The following is a 23,674-nucleotide window of genomic DNA, read 5'->3' as shown; positions in this document are numbered from 1 at the left end:
CCCAAGCGGTCAGTGTCTACCCCTGCTAAGTGCAGTGTATATTTAACATGCGATACCGGGCGGGTCCCCTAACTATACTTGGCCCGGCATCACACTTTCAGCTATATCGGCATCCTAGATGCTGTTACGATTGAAAGAACTAATGGAAGAGTGTCAGCTGATGCTGACTCTTCTGTCATTCCCTCTCTACATTGGACATCTTAGCACAGTAAGCACAATGACGTCATTACATAGCGCCCACTGTACCGAAACGTGCAGAAGATCTGAAAACACTATGAAAAGACTAGAGCAGTGGTGGAATCAGCAGAGGTGAATATTTTTTATTTAATAGTGGGTCTATTATATTGTATGGAGCACTATCTGATGCCATTATACTATATGGAGCACTATGTGGGGCCATTATAGTGTATGGAGCACTATGTGGGGCCCATAGTACTATATGGAGTACTATGTGGGGCGATTATACTGTATAGAGCACTACGTTTGGCCACTATACTGTGTGAAGCGATATATGGGGCCATTATACTATATGGAGCTCTATTTGAGGCCATTATACTATATACAGCACTTTTTATGACCATTATATTATATGGAGCACTATGTGGGACCCATTATACTGTGTGGAACAACTTTAGTGCCATTATACTGTATGGAGTATTACAGTTGAAGAATTGTACTGTGATGGGGTCACCATTCTTTGCAGGGGGAAATGAGGAAGGAAGGAAAAGTAGGGTCATACTGTGTGTGTAAGGGGTATTGTGGATAATTGCACTGTGGGGGTATCATACTGTGTTTGTGGGCACTTTTGTTGGCATCATACTTTATTATCTTCAAGGTTTTTTATCCTTTGTCATTAAATATCTAAATTAGGACATTGGGCCATATGCTTTTTACTGCATATTATAGCACTGAAATAACATTTTGTCATGTCGCTGCCACTCCCCGCGCCCTGTCATACTTACCTGTCCTCGGCGTCCCGGCGCGGCTCCACTTCTGAAGCGTCTTCTCTCCAGCGCTCGCCCCCAGCTTCTGCAGCTCGTCGGGTGCGAGCGCGCGTCGCATTCAGCTCTGCGCGTGCACACCTCTAATTCCCCTGCTGGTGCTCCTTCCCGTCCTCTCCGTCATCCTGGAGGACTGTAACCCGGAAGTGTCTCCCACGCTGGTATGTAAACCACTTTCTGCCACTCCTCAGTGCCTGATGTTCATTTGTGCAATCAAGTGCTTCTGGACGCCCGTGGTCCTGTGCGTTCCTTGCCCTCTGAACTAGGGTCTCTTCCTTTCTCTACAGTGCATTGTCTGTTTCCTGTGTTCCTGCCGTGTTTCCATCAGTTCCTGTTTCTCTGCGGTACCTGCCCTGCTCCTGTGTCCCTGCCTTGCTCCCATCAGCCTCTGTGTCTCCGTAGTGTTTCAATCAGCTCCCTCATCTCTGTAGTACCTTGCCATTCCCTGTGTCTCTTCCCTGTTCCCTCGGTCCCTGTGTGGCTGCAGTGTTCCCGCCAGGTCTCTGTCTCCGTCATACCCTCCAGTTCTTAGTCTCTACAGTTCCCATCTATCCTGAGTTCCTGCCGTCATCGCCAGTCCGTTATTTTTCCCTTTTTCCATCTTGATCCTCCAGCTTCCGTGGCGATAGTCCCTCACTGGCCTGCCCCTAACTCTCCCTGTATAGGGAGTGGTCCATCTGGTCAGCTCGTCCGTGAGGGGCTGGTCGTCACTGTCCAGAGGGTCCACTTTTCATTTTTTATCTACGAGTCGTCACACATTTTATATTAAATCAATATTTTATTCTAAGATCTATTAATTTAAATATACTTTATTTATGGGAAAACCCCTTTAAGTTTGTTTTCATATGAAAAAGTTAATTGCTATATTTTGTGATAAGGAAAACTTCAATTGTAGACACTTTTTTAATAGAAATCAAGGTTGGCTGGCGACTTAGTCCAAGCTTTTAATTTTGTCCCTCTGTGTATTTACAGGTGTTTCTAGCAAAATTAGAATAGCATCAAAAAGTTAATTTATTTCAGTTCTTCAATTCAAAACTAAGATATTATATAGACTCATTACAAAGAGTGATCTATTTCAAATCTTTATTTCTGTTAATGTTAATGATTATGACTTACAGCCAATGAAAACCAAAAAGTCATCTCAGTAAATTAGAATAATTAATAAGAAAAACACCTGCAAAGGTTTCCTAAGCGTTTAAAAAGGACCCTTAGTCTGTTTCAGTAGGCTCCACAATCATGGGGAAGACTGCTGAATTGATAGATGTCCAGAAAGCATTCATTGACACACTCCACAAGGAGGGTAAACTGGTCATTGCTAAAGAAGCTGGCTGTTCACAGAGTGCTATATCTAAGAATATTAATGGAAAGTTGAGTGAAAGGAAAACTGTGGTACAAAAAGATGGACAAACAACCGGGATAACAGCAGCCTTGAAAGGATTGTTAAGAAAAGGCCATTCAAAAATTTGGGGGAGATTCACAAGGAGTGAACTGCAGCTGGAGTCATTGCTTCAAAAGCCACAACACACAGACACATCCAGGACATGGGCTACAAGTGTCACATTCCTTGTGTCAAGCCACTCATGACCAATAGACAAAGCAAGAAGCATCTTACCTGGGCCAACGAGAAAAATAACTGGACTGTTTCTCAGTGGTCCAATGCGTTGTTTTCAGATGAAAGTAAATTTTGCATTTCATTTGGAAATCAAGGTCCCAGAGTTTGGAGGAAGAGGTGAGAGGCGCACAATCCAAGCTGATTGAGGTCATATGAGAAGTTTTCACAATCAGTGATGGTTTGGGGAGTCATGTCATCTGCTGGAGTTGGTCTATCATGCTTCATCAATACCAAGGTCAGCGCAGCCATCTACCAGGAAATTTTAGAGAACTTCATGCTTCCCTCTGCTGACAAGCTTTTTAGAGATGGAAATTTCATTCTCAAGCAGAACCTGGCACCTGTCCACACTGCCAAATGTACCAATACCTGGTTTAAAAACAACAGTATGGCTGTGCTTGATTGACCAGAAAACTTGCCTGACCTTAACCCCATAGAGAATCTATGGGGTGTTATCAAGAGGAAGATGAGAGACACCAGACCTAACAATGCAGACGAGCTGAAGGCTGCTATCAAAGCAACCTGGGCTTCCATAACACCTCAGCAGTGACACAGGCTGATCGCTTCCATGCCATGCCGCATTGGTGTAGTAATTGACCCAAAAGGAACCCTGACCAAGTATTGAGTGCATTTACTGAACATTCATTTCAGTAGGCCAACATTTCGGATTTTAAAATTTTTCAGGCTGGTGTTATAAAGTATTCTAATTAACTGAGATAATGACTTTTGGTTTTTCATTGCCTGTAAGCCATAAGCATCAACATTAACAGAAATAAACAGTTGAAATAGATCACTCTGTAATGACTATATCCAAGTTTTACTTTTTGTATTGAAAAACTGAGATACATTTTTGATGATATTCTAATTTTGGAGAAGCTCCTATAAGTTTGGCATCACTGATGTACATGTGCTTCTCACAAAAAGAAATAAACACTTGAAATAAATTACTCTGTTTGGAATGATTCTATATGAGTTTCACTTTTTGGATTGAAGAATTGAAATAAATCCACTTTTTAATGATATTCTAATTTTGTGAGACGCACCTGTAAGTGCAAGAAAGAGACTTAAAACATCCCTTTTAACACGATTGTCCCCGTGATAGAAATGACGGGAGCCGATAGTTGCCATGGTACTCTGAGGTCATCTGACGAATAAAGTCGTCTTATCACGATTTTCAACTGCTGTTTATTTAATTATTTTACCATTCAAAAATCAGAAAAAGGCTCGGTTCACTTTTGTTCTGTGCTCTCCGCTCAGTCCTTATGTTTCCGTATAAAAAACAAAACAAAACACAGTGATTCAGACAAAACTCCTGATGGAACCGCTCACTCAATTGGGATGGATGGGTTCAAAATGCTCAATGCACTCTTAGGTTAATTTCTTGATGGGTCTAGGTTCCAAAATGGGGTCACTGCTGTTTTGGTATCTCAGGGGCTTTGCAAAGGAGACATGCTGTCTGCAATCTATTCCAGACAAATTTACATTTGAAATAACAAATGTTGCTTTTTCCCTTCCAAGCTCTTCCGTGTGTCCAAACAGAACTTTATGACTAAATGTGGAGTACTAGTGTGATCAGAAATAAGTGGGTAACAATCTTGTGGGGCACACTTTTTCATTTTACCTCTAGCAAAAAAAAAAAATTGGGGGCTAAAGCAACATTTTTGTGAAAAAAAAAAAAATTTAATAGGAAAACCTAATGTTATCAAATTCTGTGTAGATTCTGTTTATTCAAAATGCTCATTATACCCCCTGAAGGATGTAGTTTCCAAAATGGTGTCAGTTGTCTGGTGTTTATGCTGTTGAGGCACATCAGAAGCTCTGCAAATGCGACCTGGTGCCCGCAAACTATTTCAGCCAAATTTGTATTCCAAAGTTCAAATAGTGCTCCTTCCCTTCCATGCCATTTGTCCAAATAAAGTTTGCGGACCACATGTGGGCTCTCAATGTGCTCAAAATTAACTGGGTAAGGCTACGTTCATATTTGCGTTGTGCGCCGCAGCGTCGGCGCCGCAGCGCACAACGCAAACGAAAACGCGGCAAAACGCACGCTAAAACGCTGCGTTTTGCGCCGCATGCGTCCTTTTTGGCCGAAAGTTGGACGCAAAAAAAATGCAACTTGAAGCGTTTCTTGCGTCCAACGCTTGCGGCCATGCGGCGCAAAACGCAGCACAACGCATGTCCATGCGCCCCCATGTTAAATATAGGGGCGCATGACGCATGCGGCGCCGCTGCGGCGCCCGACGCTGCGGCGCTGACCGCAAATGTGAACGTAGCCTAATACATTTTTGGGTCATTTTTCTTGTGCAATCTCTTCTTGTAAAAATGAAAAATGTTGGAGCTAAATCAACACTTTGGAGGAAACATTGACATTTTTATTTTTTTTTTAATTCCTTTTTGCAGTAATTCCTGTGTGGCACCTGAAGGGTTAACAAATGTCTTGACAGCAGTTTTAAAGTGTTTGAGGGGTTCGGTTTTTAAAATAGTATCACTTTTTATGAAGTTTCTAATACATAGACCTCTCAACGTCCATTAAAATCTGAATACGTCCCTAAAGCAATAAGTTTTGTAAATTTCTTGAAAAAACTGAAAAAGTGCCTCTAAACTGTACGCTGGGTCTTCTCCGTGTCCGATTTCCCAGCCCCTCTGCCTGCCTCTGGTCTTTGAATGACAGGTTACTTCTGAGATTTCAAGCAGAGGTTGCAGATCATTCAGAGACCGGAAGCAGGCAAATTATGTTATGAATGATAAAAGCAAACAATAGAGCAACTTATCCATAGTGTTTGCCAGCTGCTAGATATATAAGAGGTTGGGGTTTATTGTAGGTGGTGTATTGTGGTCAGACTGTTAGTGTAGGTCTCCTGTACCAATCAATTTGCTAAAATCAATAGACAGATAGGACAGTATGGCGAAGCTGAAAATCTGTCAAGAAATATAGTGTGGATGAAGCTGTGGTCTACTCTTCTCAAAGTGGTGGTCTTATGTAGAGGTTTCACAGCACAAGTAAATACACATGAATTTACTATGTACTGTAACTTACATATTTTTATGGTTAATAGCATGATCTTATCGATAAGGCTAAACATGAGAAATATCAGAAAAGGAAAAATCTAAATTAAGTTAACAAATTATTAATAGAAAAAGCAAAAAACTTTGCCTACGTTTATATATTCTTTATTTGAAACACGCAGAAGGCAAAAATGCTCACATAATATGTTCTATTTAAATATATAGTGTATTATCAGTTTTGGCTTTATATTTCCTGCTTTTCTGTGCGCATAATAAAAATCATGTCATTCACACTGTGATAAGCCGATAGGAGAACTTATACAATTTTATATTCATGTAATAAACGTGTACCGTTAGCAATAAACTTGCATACTAAGAACACCAAAGAGAAACAACAGATTATCTGTAAAGATTATCGCTTCTGGGACAAAGACCTCAAAGTGAGTTGAGCTAGCAACCATGTAATCAATCCTCCTCCCAGCAATATTAACATTTTATACAATAGAAAGGAAAGGTGAAAAAAAAAGCATTATTAAATTCCTACGTCTGTATTGAAAAGTATTTCAATGCTCTGATAACAATGTCTGTTTTTATAACATACAGTGGGTACGGAAAGTATTAAGACCCTTTAAATTTTCCACTCTTTGTTTCATTGCAGCCATTTGGTAAATTCAAAAAAGTTCATTTTTTTCTCATTAATGTCCACTCTGCATCTCATCTTGACTGAAAAAAAGATAAATGTAGAATAAAAAAGAAAAACTGAAATATCACATGGTCATAAGTATTCAGACCCTTTGATAAGACACTCATATTTAACCCCTTTCTGACCTCTGACGGGATAGTACTTCCAAGGTCAGATCCCCTGCTTTGAAGTGGGCTCCGGCTGTGAGCCCGCATCAAAACAGGGACATGTCAGCTGTTTTGTACAGCTCACATGTGCCCGCAATAGGGGCGGGTGGAATCGCGATCCACCCGCCGCTATTAACTAGTTAAATGCCGCTGTCAAGCGCTGACAGTGGCATTTAACTAGCGCTTCCGGCATCGGGCCGGAAATGAGCGCATCGCTGACCCTGTCATGTGATCGGGGGTCAGCGATGTGTTGGCATGACAACCAGAGGTCTATTGAAGACCTCTATGGTCGTTGATGCCGGATTGCTATGAGCGCCACCCTGTGGTCGGCGCTCATTGCAATGCAGTAAATCTACTACATAGGAGCGATCTGTTTAGAATTTTTTTTACCACTTAGATAAAAAATAACCTAGACATGTTTGAAGTCTATGAACTCGTAATGACCTGGAGAATCAAAATGGCAGGTCAATTTCAGCATTTAGTGAACCTAGCAAAAAAGCCAAAACAAGTGCTTCCCTGGGATGTACTGTGCTGTCCACCCCGAGCCTGGCATATCTTCAGATCTCCTTCGTTTAATCTATTGATATACACAGTATACAGTATGTATATTTGAATTTTTAATATTTTTCATGTGATTTTTTTCAATAAATGAATATTTTATATACATTCTTATGATGTTTGGGACATTTTTGCTCTGTTTTCTTTTGGTTATACGTGTTTGGAGCGGTCCATTTGAATCTATATCCCTCAGTTGCTTTGGGAGAGCTGGTAAATTTTGCTCTCGGCCTCAATATATGTTAGTGCTTTATGATTATATTAATGTATACTGTACAAAGATCATGTGTACAATGTCGCTGATGATGCCTGTATTACCTGTTCACTATATACCATATTCAGAGCGGTGTATAATGGCACTAATGGTAATATTAGTGTTATTAATATTGTGATTTTTTTTTTAATAATGATCAGTATTGCAGTATTCAGTCACTATGTGGTGGTAATATGCGGCCCGGTCATGGTGTGCCGGTATTTGTCACTAGTATGTGCTATTATTCAGTCACTATGTGTTGGTAATATGTTGTCTGGTCACGTTGTGGAGGGATTTGTCTCCCGTATGTGGTATTATTTGGTCACTATGTGGAGGCAATATGGACTTTGGTCTTTGTGAGATGTTATTTTGCACATATTTGCTACTGAGGTCAGAGATTAAGTGTAGCAGACAGTTCAGGTGACAGATGGACAGGTAGTTATACTTTCCAATTTGAGCAGGGTTCCTTTGGTACTAATGTTCAAAACTTGTATAAAACCCTTTAAAACTATCCACCATACTATGAAGTGACAGAAAGGGACTGGAACAATGTGTGCTGTATAGGAGGCAATGAGGTGGGGTTGGGGTTATGGTTAGGGTTTGGATTAGGGTTAGGGGTGTGTTGGGATTAGGATTGGGATTAGGGGTGTGTTGGGATTAGGGTTGTGATTAGGGTTATGGTTGGGATTATGGATAGGGGTGTAGTGCGGTTATGGTTAGGGTTGGAATTAGGGTTAGGGGTGTGTTGGGGTCAGGATTGTGATTAGGGTTATGGTTGGGGTTGGAATTAGGGTTAGGGGTGTGTTGGGGTTAGGGTTGGAGTTAGAATTAGGGGGTTTCCACTGTTTAGGTACATCAGGGGGTCTCAAAACACGACATGGCGCCACCACTGATTCCAGCCAATTTTGCGTTGAAAAAGTCAAATGGTGCCCCCTCCCTTGAGCTCTGCCGTGCACCCAAACAGTGGTTTACCCCCACATATGGGGCATCAGCATACTCAAGACAAATTGGACAACAACTCTTGGGGTCCAATTTTTCCTGTTACCCTTGGAAAAATAAAAAATTGGGGCTAAAATATCATTTTTATGGGAATTTTTTATTTTTTATTTTCACAGCTCTGCGTTATAAACTTATGTGAAGCACTTGGGCATTCAAATTGCTCACCACACATCTAGATAAGCTCCTTGGAAGGGCCCAGTTTCCAATATGGGGTCACTTGTGGGGGTTTCTACTGTTTAGGCACAATGCAAATGCAACATGACGCCCGCAGACCATTCAAAGTCTGCATTACAAAACAGTGCTGCTTCCCTTCTGAGCTCTGCCATGCGCCCAGTGTCTCCCACACATATGGGGTATCAGAGTACTCAGGACAAATTGCACAACAACTTTTATGGCCCAATTTATCCTGTTACCATTGTGAAAGTAAAAATTTGGGAGTGAAAAAAAATCATTTTTGTGGAAAAAATAAGATTTTTTTATTTTTACAGATCTACGTTATATACTTCTGTGAGGTACTTGGGGGTTCATAGTGCTCACCACTATTTTCCAAAATGGGGTCACTTGTGGGGGGGTTTCTACTGTGTAGGTACATCAGGGGCTCTGCAAACGCAACATGACGCCCGCAGACCATTCCATCAAAGTGTGCATTTTAAAACGTCATTACTTACCTTCCGAGCCCCGATGTTTGCCCAAACAGTGGTCCGCCCCCTCATATGGGTATCAGCGTACTCAGGACAAAATAGACAACAATTTTTGGAGCCCAATTCCTCCTGTTACCTTTGTGAAAATAAAAAATTGAGGGCTAAAAAAATCATTTTTGAGGAAAAAAAAAAGATTGTTTTTATTTACACGGCTCTGCGTTATAAACTTCTGTGAAGCACTTGAGGGTTCAAAGTGCTCACCACACATCTAGATAAGTTTGTTAAGGGGTCTAGTTTCCAAAATGGTGTCACTTGTGGGGGGTTTCCGCTGTTTAGGCACATTATGGGCTCTCCAAACACGGCATGGCATCCGATCTCAATCCCAGCCAAATCTGCATTGAAAAGTCAAACGGCACTTCTTCCCTTCTGAGCTCTCCCTTGGGCCCAAACACTGGTTTACCTGCACATATGGGGTATCAGCGTACTCAGGACAAATTGCACAACAACTTTAGTAGCCTAATTTCTCCTAATTTTGGGGAGAAAATATCAATTTTGGGGAAAAAAATGCAATTTTTTATTTTTATGGCTCTACGTTGTAATCTTCTGTGAAGCACTTGGGGGTTCAAAGTGATCAACACATATCTAGATTAGTTCCTTAAGGGGTCTAGTTTCCAAAATGGTGTCACTTGTGGGGGGTTTCCACTGTTTAGGTACATCAGGGGCTCTCCAAACGCGACATGGCAACCAATCTCAATTCCAGTCAATTCTGCATTAAAAAAGTCTACCGGCACTCCTCTTCCAAGCTCTGCCATGCGCACAAAACAGTGGTTTACCCCCACATATGGGGTATCAACATATTCCACAACAAATTCTGCAGTTCATTTCCTCTTTTTACACTTGTGAAAATAAAAAAAATTGGTTCTGAATTAAAATGTTTGAAAAAAAAAAGTTAAATGTTAATTTTTTTCCTCGTTTTGAGCACCTTGAGGGGTGCAGTTTTTAGAATGGTGTCACTTTGGGGTATGTCTGTCATGTACATCCCTCAAAGTGACTTTAAATGTGAGATGGTCCTTAAAAAAATGGTTTTGTAAATTTTATTGTAAAAATGAGAAATTGCTGGTCAACTTTTAACCCTTATAACTTCCTAACAAAAATTTTTTTTCAAAATTGTGCTGTTGTAAAGTAGACATGCGAGAAATGTTATTTATTAACTATTTTGTGTGACATATCTCTCTGATTTAAGGGCATAAAAATTCAAAGTTTGAAAATTGCAAAATTTAAACATTTTTAACCATATTTCCATTTGTTTCACAAATAAACGCAAGTAATATCGAAGAAATGTTAGCACTATCATGAAGTACAATATGTCATGAAAAAACAATCTCAGAATCAGTGGAATCTGTTAAAGCGTTCCAGAGAAATAACCTCATAAATTGACAGTGGTCAGAATTGTAAAAATTGGCCTGGTCATTAAGCTGCAAATTGGCTCTGTCACTAAGGGGTTATAATTCCTGAGCAACAGAGGGGGGCAAAGGTTAATTAAAAGACATCACTGACATGGTGATAATTTACTGCACTGAATACTAGCTATCCACTTCAAGCACTGTAAGTTTAGGAAACTGTCTCAGTTTTAAGGACAACAATAGAACTCCTTTATAACTATTATAAATATTCTTGTTGTAACATTTCTACTACATATTCCTAGTTCACAATTCATCAGCCTGTACCCCCTGTATCAATTACGGTAATTTGTCCATGAAAATATATCAGCATGTACTGTAAATACATCGGCATTTAATAGTATTGTATCTTATATATAAGATTATAAAAGATTGTATTTAGTCCATGATTTTAAATGTGATTAATAACTTAGAAGCAAATAAAGTGTTTTGATGTTATTTGTATTAAAGCCTAGTAACATCTTTGTAGTTGTATTTAGATGATACCGCGCAGGCGGCGCCATCTTAGTTGAGACTTATTTTCTGGCAAGATGGCGCGGCCTGCTGACATGTCCCTTTTACAAACACTTTAAGTGATATGACAAATCCCTGACATGCCAGACAGTAGCAGAGCTGGATAAACCCTACTGATAACTGATCTGTCTGTTTTTTACCAGTGTCCTACAATGATGTGCTATTTTGCCTGTTACAGTTGCTGGTATCTGTGATGGAGGCTTTGAATGGAGCCTCCAATGCAGATGTGAACACAATCTAAAATATTGAGTTAAGAAAAGACTTGGAGAAGAGAACAACATAGGTTTTCACTGGTTGGGGACCAGGTGCTAAGATGCCTCAGCTGAGAGATTCCAAATTTTAATTTAAATTATAAGCAGAGAGTTTCGGCAAGTGGACAAGATAAAAACTTTTGGCATCATTTCTGGCTTTAACACATTAGGGTTCATCAAAGAAAAAAAAAGCAGTTATTCTTCAATTAAAATGAAAATTAGTATGTAGAAAAATCATGTATCCAAGTCACTCCTGGCACTTTCCTCCATGGACAACAACATGACAGCTCCGTCGAGCGTACCCAGTGCAGGGGATAATTTAAAGGGGCTCCTGTCATTTTTCCTTATTTTTTATTTCATTGCCGGATACATTTGTTCTTCCTGGAGATATGACATCACCAGCGATGTCTAACAACGGCTTTATCCTCTCTACATGCATAGAACACATGCGACCAAGTGCACATGTGTATGGAAGGACCTCTAACCACAATGCATGGAAGCTTCAGATCTCTGGATCAGACATTTGTTTCATCCCGCTCTCCTTCCTTATTTTACATTGCAGTTTGGTGTGTTCTGATTGGCTGAAGTATATATGTCTAAACATAGGAAAACACTAGATATGAAATGCAGGACATCCATCCATCCTCATAGTAACAGTGAAATAATTATAATCTACACAAGCTATACCACCCCTACAAACATTGAGCCTCTGTAAGGCTCAATAAGTAGAACTTAGCATAGTTATAGAAACCTACAGAGTCTAAGAGTGAAGAAAATGTCCATTTGTCCATACAGTACATACATGTGTAGTTAATTTTCATTTTGCATAGTAATACTACATAGTTAAAACTTACTCATCTTCTTGCCCAGCGGTGATGCCGTGTAGATGATTTGCTCCTCCATCGGCACAGGCTTTTATAGCAGCTACAACAAAACAATATAATACAAATCATTTAGATTGCGAGACAAAAAGCACAGAAATTACTTCTGCAAGTGCAAACCAAGTGGATGAATCAAGCACAGATTATCAGCTATCCAGAAACATTAACATTTTTGCAATTTAACCTACGCATATTTATGTGCAGAATCTCTTTGTATCTGATAGAAAAATATTTAGAATTGAGAGTCCTCAGTGGTTGATACCTTTTAATGGCTAACTGAAAACATGGTAACAAATTGAAAGGTCTCTTCATTTCTAGATTATATTCTTTCCTTTTAATCCCAATTCAGTCATTTCAAAATGATTTATGACAAGGCATTTTTTACTGAATGGGATTGTTCCCTTTGAATTAAGTTTCTACCCATGTTGCAGCTTAGAGGGAATGTCCCCTTAACCCTTTCAAGACATATGATGTATATTTACGTCATATGTTGTGTCCCTGACTTTGTGCGGGCTCATAGGCAGAGTCCCTAATAAATGGTGCCTGATTTACAAACATGCTCCTCATCGTAGAGACAGACTGTGCTTTGGGGTGGCCTGCAGGCAGGTCTTTTCCAGTCCCGCACTGTAGCATGGGCATCTCATTAACTGAAAACTTTTAACTCTGATTACACAAGAACCCAGATGTATTTCTTCACCTCAGGTGTAATTTTTCATCAGTATAACTGTGGCAACATGACAATGTCTGTAGTTTACTTAGCAAAATCCTGCTGACTGGTTCGCTTTAATTGAAAAAAAAAATAATCTTCCAAAAGTTGTTAGAACCACTTCAGGAAATGCTTCAGTAAAAGTAAAAACTCCTCTTAGTAACTCACCAAAAGAGGTAAGTTTCCTGAAATGGTTTCTGCTTGATTTTTTTTTAACTCTACAAAAAAAAGTGTGACCATAGTCTTAGTTTGCAGAAGCAGCAATGCACACATACATATTAAGTACATTAATAAATTTCTTACAAAAAAAAGGAACAAAAAAAAAACATTTTAAAATGTTGAAAAAAACCTACATCAGAATAGCAGAACATCTACTGAGAGTATAAGGGACTCGGGAATTTCCTGATTGCATGCAGTAGACGTGGAATGATAAAGTTTTATTCATCTGTCTGACTACAGTTCTGCCTTATATCTTCAATTTGTTTGTAGCACACTGTGATTTATAAATTAAACTGGAAGTGAAGGGACATTGATACCACTGCCAGAAGTTCACTGCATTTGATTTTGCACTTAAATCTCAAATGTTTCCACATCCAAGCTGCTCTGAAATGCAACTTTAATAAATCTGTCAAAATAAACATAACCTGTCGTGGATGGGGTTGTATCGCTTTCTTTTTCCTTCATTTTCTCTGAAGTGAATTGTAGAGAGTAATCAATTGGTCCCTGACAGAATGAAACCAAGCAGACAAATGCATACAGCAAAGTTTTTAGCGACCTGATGAAAATTCTGTTTACAGTACAATTCTCTGGTCAAAGCTATATCATTCGCTGAGCAAACTCAATAAACCGCAGAAGAAGAAAAAAAGACTAACTGAAAGTGGAAAGGTTTGTACAAACCAGTATGTGGAAGAAAGGAATACTAGATTTCAATATTAAGCAGAATTTCACATCTATAGTAACTAATCCTAAGTAATTTTTCATTGACAAAAGAAATGTACAGATTAGTGATTGGAAAGTAAATTGATCTTGAATTTCACGAAAATCTTCATTAGCCAAAATGTGGATTTTTTGCATTTTCCATTTACACGCATCAACCAAACTGGCCACTACACTCCATTTTTTTTTAACAATAAAGGGCCATCAAAAGGTTAAAAAGAATCCTTATATTTGGCTTACCCAGGCCCCTCCGCTCTTCACCAATACCCATCTGGTCTTTACTGAATCCTCGGCTCCCCCACTGCACGCATCCAGCCCCATCATGTGTGAAACAGTCCGCTGGGCCACACATCCAGCCCCTTCATGTGTGACATGGTCCGCTGGGCCACACATCCAGCCCCTTTATGTGTGACATGGTCCGCTGGGCCACGCATCCAGCCCCAACATGTGTGACATGGTCCACTGGGCCACACATCCAGCCCCATCATGTGTGACACGGTCCGCTGGGCCACACATCTAGCCCTGTCATGTGACACGGCTCACTGGGCCGCGCAACCAGCCCCAACATGTGTGACATGGTCCGCTGGGGCACACATCCAGCCCCTTCATGTGTGACATGGTCCACTGGGCCACTCATCCAGCCCCATCATGTGACACGGTCCGCTGGGCCACTCATCCAGCCCCATCATGTGACACGGTCCGCTGGGCCACACATCCAGCCCCCTTCATGTGTGACACGGTCCGCTGGGCCACACATCTAGCCCTGTCATGTGTGACACGGCTCACTGGGCCGCGCATCTAGCCCCATTATGTTTGACGCAGTCCGCTGAGCCACGCTAAATCATGTGAGACACGGTCTGCTGGGCCATACAACCTATCCCATTATGTGTGATACACTACGCTGAGCACTCTAACCCCATTCTGTGTGACACACTCCATGTATACAATCCAATTTGATACACTCCGTGTATCTATTGCTGTATGATATATACCGTATATATAATCCGAGCATGTGATACAGTCTGTGAATCTAATCCCATCCTTGGTGATACACTCCGCTGGGCCCTGTATGTAATCTCATCATGTGATACAATCTCATGAGGCCTAAAATTAGTCCATTCCTGTTTAATACAGGTCGCATGTCTAACGATATCCTGTGTGATACAGTCCACGTATCTAATCTTAGCATAGGATACAGTCTGCGTATCTAATCCCAGAGCGAGATGCAGTCTGCATAACTAATCTAGTCGGTGTCTCACTTCTTGGACCACCACCTATCAGAGATTAAGTAGTCCTGAAGAGGAAACCATGCATGTACCCACACAATTTATTTAAATGCCACAAAATTAAAAAGGTCATTTTATTCCGTCCGAGTACATTAAACAGAGTGCCTTGTAAGATTAGTAACATACAGGTGTTGATATAAAACAAAACCAAATGTTTCACGCTGTAAATGAAAAAAAAAAATGGATTTTGCTGAATAAAAATTAGCCTTAAACATTTTAAGATGTGCCGATGTCACACAGCTAGATTTTCAGAACCTATTTTGTATAAAGCCATTTTTATATCATATTTTGGGCAGCAGTGTTAAGGGGAAATAAATGAGATAAAAGAACCTGTGGGAAATACAGATAATACCACAATTGATTTTGGCTTTATAAATGGAAAACCAAGACATTACAAACTTAATTCAGACAGATGGCTTTTATTATTATATGTGTGGACTGGGATAACTTGTACAAACAGAACAGTGCAGGAAATTATTTTAGACATCCTTTCTTCACTTGTAGCAGCTCTGAAATATTGCTGTATATTTAATAGGTAAGAATGCAGTTAATTAAAAATAGACAGAATTTACACTGCTTAACCCCTTCCTGCCTTCCACCATTCTTGCACAGCACGTGTCATGCTCAGGCTCAGGATCAGAGTCCGCACCATACGAGGTAGACGATCGCTGTTTTACATGGCCGACATCTGCCTGTAACAACGAGCCAAGCAAGTTCCGATGGTTATCTCCTTAAATGTTTTTAAATGAATGTAAGGTGTTTGGTCCCTAGGGGGCGCTATACCACATACACTTTGTCCAGATTTCAGTTTATGTGATTGCCCAGGTCTCTCTTGTGAGTACTCCTGAGAGATCCAGAGAAAGGTTAGGCTTCAAAGGAGATTGCCATTTTAGTTATGTACTGCAATGTATTCCCCTAAAGGTAAACCACCCACAACCACTACCCCATATAATTGGTACTGTCGCGTACCTAAAAAATTGTCCAATAAAAATATAAAATTATTTAACTTGTGTGATACATGCCGTAAGGTAAAAAAGAAAAATGAAACAATAATTGCCATTGTCCGATTGTCACACCTTCATAAAAAATGCAATGAAAATGAATCAAAACATCGCATGTACCCAAAATGGTATCAACAAAAACACCAGCTGGCAACATTAAAAAAACCCTCACAGAGCTTTTTTTTACTGAATTACTACTAAAATACAAGAAAAACCTATACAAATTTGGTAGTCCTCTCAATGATGGCCTTATTTGCTTTGTCCTTGCTAATCAATTGCTGTGGCTAGACCAACCATTGACTGACCAAGCATTCAGCATGAACAGACCATTAACATGGTGATCGATGAAGGTATGAATATTGTACAGTATTATTTACCTATTGTTAACGCATATGTGGCTGTTTTTGTTAGAGATTTTAATGATTTTTATTCATTTTGAAAATGTAAAGTTTGAACTGTTTCTGTACACTTTGCTGCTTCCATACTATTGAGTAGAGACTGCATACATTCAATACGAAAACTAACTTTGCACTATAATAATAATTTTATGACTATAGTGCCAACATATTCCACAGCCCTTTGCAATTTAGAGGGGACTTGTACAGACAATAAAGACATTACAAAGAAATACATAGTTCAACAGTTACAGGAGGAGTGGGGTCCCTACTCACAAGCTTACAATCTATGAGGAAATAGGGGAGACGCAAAAGCTGAATGGTAAAAAGTCTTTGTATTATATGGTCCAGCCATCAGTATAATAAATAGGGTGTTGTTCACATAATGCTGCATGAACCGGTCACCAGCCGGTATGTGTACAGCTACGTTCCCACGATCAGGAATGAGCAGCCCTTTGGACGCAGCGTCTTTTCGCTGAGTCCAAAATGATGTCTTCTATTGAACGCAGGTAAATCCGCATGTGTTCACTTAATCATGCGGATTTACCGTATTCAATACATTCTATTGATTACATTTTTGTTGCGGAGATTCGCGTCTCTGCAAGTCAAATTGATATGCTGCAGTCCTGAAAGAAGCACCACATGTCAGTCTCTGCGAGTGATCCATAGGTGCACATAGTCGCATGGTGGACATGGGATTTCTAGAAATCCCATCCACTATGCTGTAACATCTGGCCGCTATGGTGTTAATGCTGCATAAATACACAGTGTCAAACCCGCAGCAATTCCTAAACGTGGACACGTACCCTACAAGTACAGACACAGAGAGCTATTAAGTGCATGGAGGGTGTGTAAGCAGATGATACAAGGAACCAGATTTGGAGGAAAATGTTGAAAGGGCAAACCTGGAATAGATAGTGAAGTGAATTGATAGTCCAGTCTAAAGAAATGTGTTTTTAGGTCACGTTTAAAATTGTTATTATTCAGAATTATTTTTTTTGTCCTGGGTGGTGCATTCCAAATAATTCCTGCAACATGCATGAAGTATTAGAGACAAGAGTGGGAGGTACAGATTATTGAGGATGTCAGTTTTGGTCATTAGCGGAAAGGAGGACACGGGTAGGGTGTAGACAGAGAAGAGGGAAGAGATGTAGGGTGATGCTGAATTGTGGAGAGCTTTGAAGGTGAGAGTGAAAAGTTTATATTATTATTAGTAATTTATATAGCACCATTAATGCTATGGTGCTGTACATGAGAAAGGGGTACGTACAGAGTTCTAGATATCATTTACAGTAAACAAATTTACAATGACAGACTGGTACAGAGGGGAGAGGACCCTGTCCTTGCGGACTTACATTCTACGGGATAATGGGGAAGAGACAGAAGGTCGGGGGTGCGGCAGCTCTGGTGGTGGTGAGACGGCATCTGCATTCTATAGCAGATAGGCAACCAATGCAATGGCTGGCATAGGGTGGAGGACATTGGTGAGATATATCGGTGACCACAGATTTAAAAATGTGATAAACAATTGAAAGTAGCTCAGCAAGGTTCATATTACTATAAAAAGCCTGTGTATATGCTATTATTCTGCCTGCATTATTTAGTTGGTGGTGATGTGTATACCGCTAATAATGTTTAGGCATTATTCTGGGTAGAGGCTTCAACATAGGTTTGCTTGGATCTTGTATTAGTTTAATTCACTGAGCTTCCATTAATGTGCCATCCAGAAACTGGAGGCGAAATGTGTCAAAGTCTCAGTGAACCCCTTTTTACTCTAATATTTAGCTGCTGACAAGCCGGGCATAACTGAAGTGAAAGCTTGTCAGTTCTAAAGCATTGCTGCTCAGGAAGCTAACATACCTTAATAGAGTTTATCTGTGCTGTGCTTGAGCCTAGGTTTACCTGTTGACAATTTTGGGTCCACTGTTTCTGGTTGTCTATGAAATTCTATTTCAAATGTTTGTTTGTTTTTTGAAATTAAGAATGTGCCACTTTATATTTTTATTAATCTAATGCCTACTTTCACGTTTTATACTATTGAAATGGACTGGTGATACTGTAAATTCTGCATGGTAGCTCAATGGTTGGCAATAATGTTTCGCAGCACTGGGTTACTGGGTTCTAAATCCTCCAAGGACAAGCTCTGTGAGGAATTTGAATCTTCTCCATGTGTTTTCAAGGACTTCCTCCCGGTACTCGAGTTTCCTGCCACATACCAAAAACAGATTGTGAATAGTGATGAGCGAACATACTCGTTACTCGAGATTTCTCGAGCATGCTCGGGGGTCCTCTGAGTATTTTTTAGTGCTCGGAGATTTAGATTTTCTTGCCGCAGCTGAATGATTTACATCTGTTAGCCAGCATAAGTACAAGTGGGGATTCCCTAGCAACCAGGCAACCCCCACATGTACTTTGGCTGGCTAACAGATGTAAATGGAGATGTAGATAGAGAATTCTCAAGTAACGAGTATATTCACTCATCACTAATTGTGAACCCCAGTGGTGACAGTGATGATAAATGTCTGTAAAGCGCTATGGAAATGAATGGCGCTATATAAGCCATAAAAATAAACATACATTTTCCACAGTATTATGGGTTTGTGTTGCATTCTTGATATAAAAGTCTTGTGAGAACTGTCAATAGACCTATTTTCAATTTGAAAGTAATTGGTCTGTTCACTACTACTATGGCTTAGAGAATTTTCTACCTTCAAAGTAAATTTATAAGACTAATGGATGTTTGTAAGGTGACCTGACATCACTTGTCACGTGATATGTGACCAATCAGGTTACCGGAGGGTCCTTGTCAACCCTTAATTTGCTTGAGTACATTTGCGAAATTACACATCCACTTGCTTATATAAAAATGCAAACATACATACAGAAACACTAAACAAACAAAATATACATAAAAGATATATATTGAATACGCATTATACATATATATATATATATATATATATATATATATATATATACACACACACACACACACACACACACACACACACACAGGTATAGGTACACACAATCCACATAATGTCACACCCCATAAGAAGAAAAGAAGTTGTGGTGACAAAATGTTGCTTCCTGCCTGGTTTTCTCTCTTCAGCTCACCTACACTTTATCCATCCACAGAGAGCTCTCTGAATCAGGTTACAACTGGTAAGAAGTTACCAGCACACAATGCTAAAATAATACCAGCAAACAAAAACTAAATAAGCTCCATATATAAATTAATCTAATCACCGCAAATAATAATATATTTGTAATCATTGGTTATTAAAATCCTGGTGCCAAGTCAATGGCAATACTCCTTTCAGAATATCAGGGTCTGTTGCCCTTAATATCTAACTCAGTTTGTCTACAAAAAAAAAAAAAACAAGCAAATCTTGAGGTTTACTCAGGAGCAAAAGTCTCTGCTATGGCTCCCGGTCTATGTTGCTGTCCGCATTGCAGCAATTATCTAAGCTCAATGTGACATCAGCATTGGATACAATAATGAGAACAGTGGTGGAGACTCAGCACTGGATCCGGGTGATGGGTGGGAAGGGTAAACCACAGGGATTTTCTAAAATTGTTAAACTCCTTTAACCCCTTAGTGACAGTCAATTTTGACCTTAAGGACCCAGCCAAATTTTACAATTCTGACCAGAGTCACTTTATGTGGTAATCACTCTGGAACACTTCAACGTATCCCACCAATTCTGAGACTATGCTTTCATGACATATTGTACTTCATGGTAGTGGTCAAATTTGTTCGATATGACTTGTGTTTATTTATGAAAAAAAAGGAAATTTGGCAAAATTTTTGAAAATTTTGCAATTAGTAACATTTTAATTTTTGTATCCTAAAATCAGAAGGTTATTTCACACAAAATAGTTAATAAATAACATTTCCCACATGTGATGATGTAAAGTAGACAATTTTGGAAACAATATTTTTGTTAGGAAGTTAGAAGGGTTAAAATTGATGAGCGATTTCTAATTTTTCAAAAAATTTACAAAACCATTTTTTTAGGGACCACAACACATTTGAAGTGACTTTGAGTGGTCTGTATGACAGAAAGTATCCAAAAGTGACATCATTTTAAAAACTGCACCTCTCAAGGTGTTCAAAACAACATTCAAGAAGTGTATTAACCCTTCATTTCTCCGGTAAAAAATGTAAAAATAATAAACCAACAATACACCATAGCTGTCTGTCGTACAGTAAGTCCCATGCAGTAATCCATATCTAGGGGAATTTACAGTTTACAACCGGGAGAGCTGCTAATGTGACTGCTCCCAGCTGTAAACTACTGGGGAATAAATGATACGCAGCGGGCGCAGCCTCAGTAACTAGTGGTGACGTCACTGAGTCTGTGCTCGCTCGCCGGCATGAACTCCTGTGACCTCAGAACCATGAGAAAATGCAAGTGATGATGTCCCGGCAATTCAAGCTCTGTCACAGTGACCTCATCACTTACATTCTCCCAAGGTCCTGAGGTCACACGAGTTCATGGCAGCGAGCGAGCAAAGACTCTGTGACATCAGCACTAGTTACTGAGCCTGTGCCCGCTGCGTATCACTCTTTCTCCCCTGCTCGCTGGCCGACAGCCGGCTTCAGTGCCACACGCAGGGGAACAGCGCTTTCTGTAGCGCTGCTTCCCAGCAGTCATCCATGTGGTCCTGATGCGGCACACAGTTGCCACACGTGTGCCGCATGTAGGACACAGGCACGGATATCTCCGGTACCGGAAATATCAGGATGTTTGAAACCAGCCTTAGGTCCAAACTTTTTTATTTATTTTCACAAGGGTAACACGAGAAAATAGAACACAAAATGTGTTGTGCGATTTCTCTTGAGTATGCAGATACTCCATTTTTGGGGAAAATCTACTGTTTGGGCACATGGCAGGGCTTGGAAGGGAAGGAGCAGTATTTGACTTTTTGAAAATGATCTGGAATTGAGAGCGGATGCAATGTTGCATTTGGAGAGTCCCTAATTTCTAAAACGTGGAACCCCCCCACAATTGACCCAATTTTGGAAACCATACCCCTCAAGGGTTTCATCCAGGGATTTCATCCAGTATTTTGAACTCACAGGTATGACACATAATTTGATAACTTTTGTAGTGGTACAACACGGCACTCATACTATCATGCGAGTTAGGTGCTCAAGTAGGGCATCCAGCCCAAAGCAATCCAGACTGAGAAACTTGGCACTCAAAAATACTTTAGCGTGGTTATTTATTCAATGTGCATCCAAAGAGACAAAAGTTGAACGTTTTCGGTCCACATCCGGACCTTCATCAGAACAATTATACTGGTATACTGGGAAATACGTATATCCTGTCAAAACTGTAGCGCAACTCACCACGCGACTCCTGTCGCCCTCCATGTGTGCTGACACACTCAAGATTCCTCTTCGCATCCAGGCTTCTTTGAAAACTCTGTTGGAACCAGTTTTGACAGGATATACGTATTTCCCAGTATACCAGTATAATTGTTCTGATGAAGGTCCGGATGTGGACCGAAAACGTTCAACTTTTGTCTCTATGGATGCACATTAAATAAATAACTATCCACGCCAAAGTATTTTGAGTGCCAAGTTTCTCTATTGTCTACATAATTTGATAACATTAGGTTATCATATTGAATAGGTCATCTTTAGTGTTGAGCGCAAGTGCTCGCTACTCCAGTTTGCATCAAGTGCTTGGGTATGCACTAAATATCTTGTGTTCTCCAGTCCCTGCCCCGCATATTATGCGGCTGTTAGACACCCCAAAAAACCATGCAGGGATCTGCAATACTCCATGCATACCACAGCACCCCATACAAACTCAAATAGCGACCACTTGTGCTGAACACTATCAAATTGTCATTATTTTTTACTTTTGAAAAAAAAAAACAATTCTAACTCCAACCCTAACACAACCCTAACATCAACACTAACTGCAAAGAAAGGAAAACAAAATGTTTTTGTTTTACAATTTTTATCTAACTAAGGGGGTGACAAAGAGGGATTTGATTATTTTTTATTATTCCCTATTGTTGTTGAGTACCGGTTGGAAGATCTCAGCGGGCACACTGCGCATGCGCCCGTCATTTTTCTCAGGTAGAAGACGCGGAGGGCCGAGGGACGGAACAGGAGGGACTGGGGATGATTGAGGTATCGGGGCCTTTGGGGGACCCCATTTCTCCCTTTTCTGATATGTTAGATCATATCAGAAGAGAGACAAATTAATTTTAAATCAGACTTTTTTTGTGATTGCAGTTATTCAGTGAATAACGGCGATCATGTGACAGGGGACCGTAAAGATATGGTAATGATCAGGTTCTCCAGGGTTTTACATAACCCCAAGACTCCAAAGATTTTCCAAAGCTGGGGGTGCTATAACCTTATTTCTCAGCACCACTAAAAAGCAGTGCTGAGGAATAAGTACCCGTAACTGTGACCATTAAAAGGCACATTGGCGGTCGTTAAGGGGTTAAATCTAATTTGAAATCTTGAACTCAATTTACACATATAAAATGGTCTTTAAGATGAATTATGGACAAGAAAACAGCAAATTAACTTTGATTAAAAAAATAAATAAATAAGATGACCCCCGTGGCCATCAAAGGTGAGTATAATAAGTTGTACAAAAAATATTTAAACCTACATATTTATATAAATGGAGGTACTGTGGACAATTTTACATCTCCAGCGGACCAAAAACTGCAATTAAGATGTCTTTTGAAAAGCTCATAAGCCAAGCAAATGCAGCACTGATAAATTAGTTCCTGAATGACACTAAATGAAGAAGAAAGTTATTTTTGCTTGTGGTCTCTAATTTACTTTACATTAATTCAGTTTTATCTGTTTGGGCTCTAATAATTCTGCTTTCTCTTGCAGAAAATTTGTCTTCAGTTTTTACAATCACTTTCATTTTAAGTGTGTGGTTTAATAAAAGACTATTTTTCCAAGACGTCTCAATCACTCCACAAATATAAATCAGTCTTGTACTTGAAAAATGTAAAGTACATAGTTCCTTCCTTTTGGAAACATATTTTGTTCGTTGAACAATTGCTCCAGAGAATAGCAGATATGGATGGCAATCTTATCTAAATGTGCAATACCGCATCTGTTTATGGTCTCTTGGATTCATTTCTACTCTATTTCTGTAAGGGATTCATAAATGAGCAAAATATAGACATAAAATATGGCATCATTACTCTTGGTAATTAGACAATTTCTAATCATTACCTTGATTTGCCAGCATAAAATATGCACATAAAACAAGAAACAGAATAATATTTCAAAGCAAGAATTAGAAGTCAGCGTGAACCGTTACCTATTGATATGAA

The 23,674-nt window shown here is 39.7% G+C and overlaps 1 protein-coding gene across 11 annotated transcripts in view; it reads right to left on the bottom strand.

The window, feature by feature from the left end:
- Positions 1 to 23,674, bottom strand: part of TPK1 (thiamin pyrophosphokinase 1) — an 854,031-nt gene that overhangs the window by 527,747 nt on the left and 302,610 nt on the right. For 6 of the 11 annotated variants that reach the window (XM_077269139.1, XM_077269142.1, XM_077269136.1 and 3 more), the window contains one exon: positions 11,992 to 12,061. The exons of the other annotated variants lie outside the window; for them this stretch is intronic. In XM_077269139.1, the coding sequence (XP_077125254.1) occupies positions 11,992 to 12,061 (70 nt within the window). The remainder of the gene's footprint in view (positions 1 to 11,991; positions 12,062 to 23,674) is intronic. 11 annotated transcript variants of the gene reach the window in all.

This window comes from Ranitomeya variabilis, chromosome 6 (genome assembly GCF_051348905.1).
Source record: "Ranitomeya variabilis isolate aRanVar5 chromosome 6, aRanVar5.hap1, whole genome shotgun sequence".
In the NCBI taxonomy this organism is placed as follows: domain Eukaryota; kingdom Metazoa; phylum Chordata; class Amphibia; order Anura; family Dendrobatidae; genus Ranitomeya; species Ranitomeya variabilis.
This window is presented reverse-complemented; position numbering and strand designations above follow the sequence as displayed.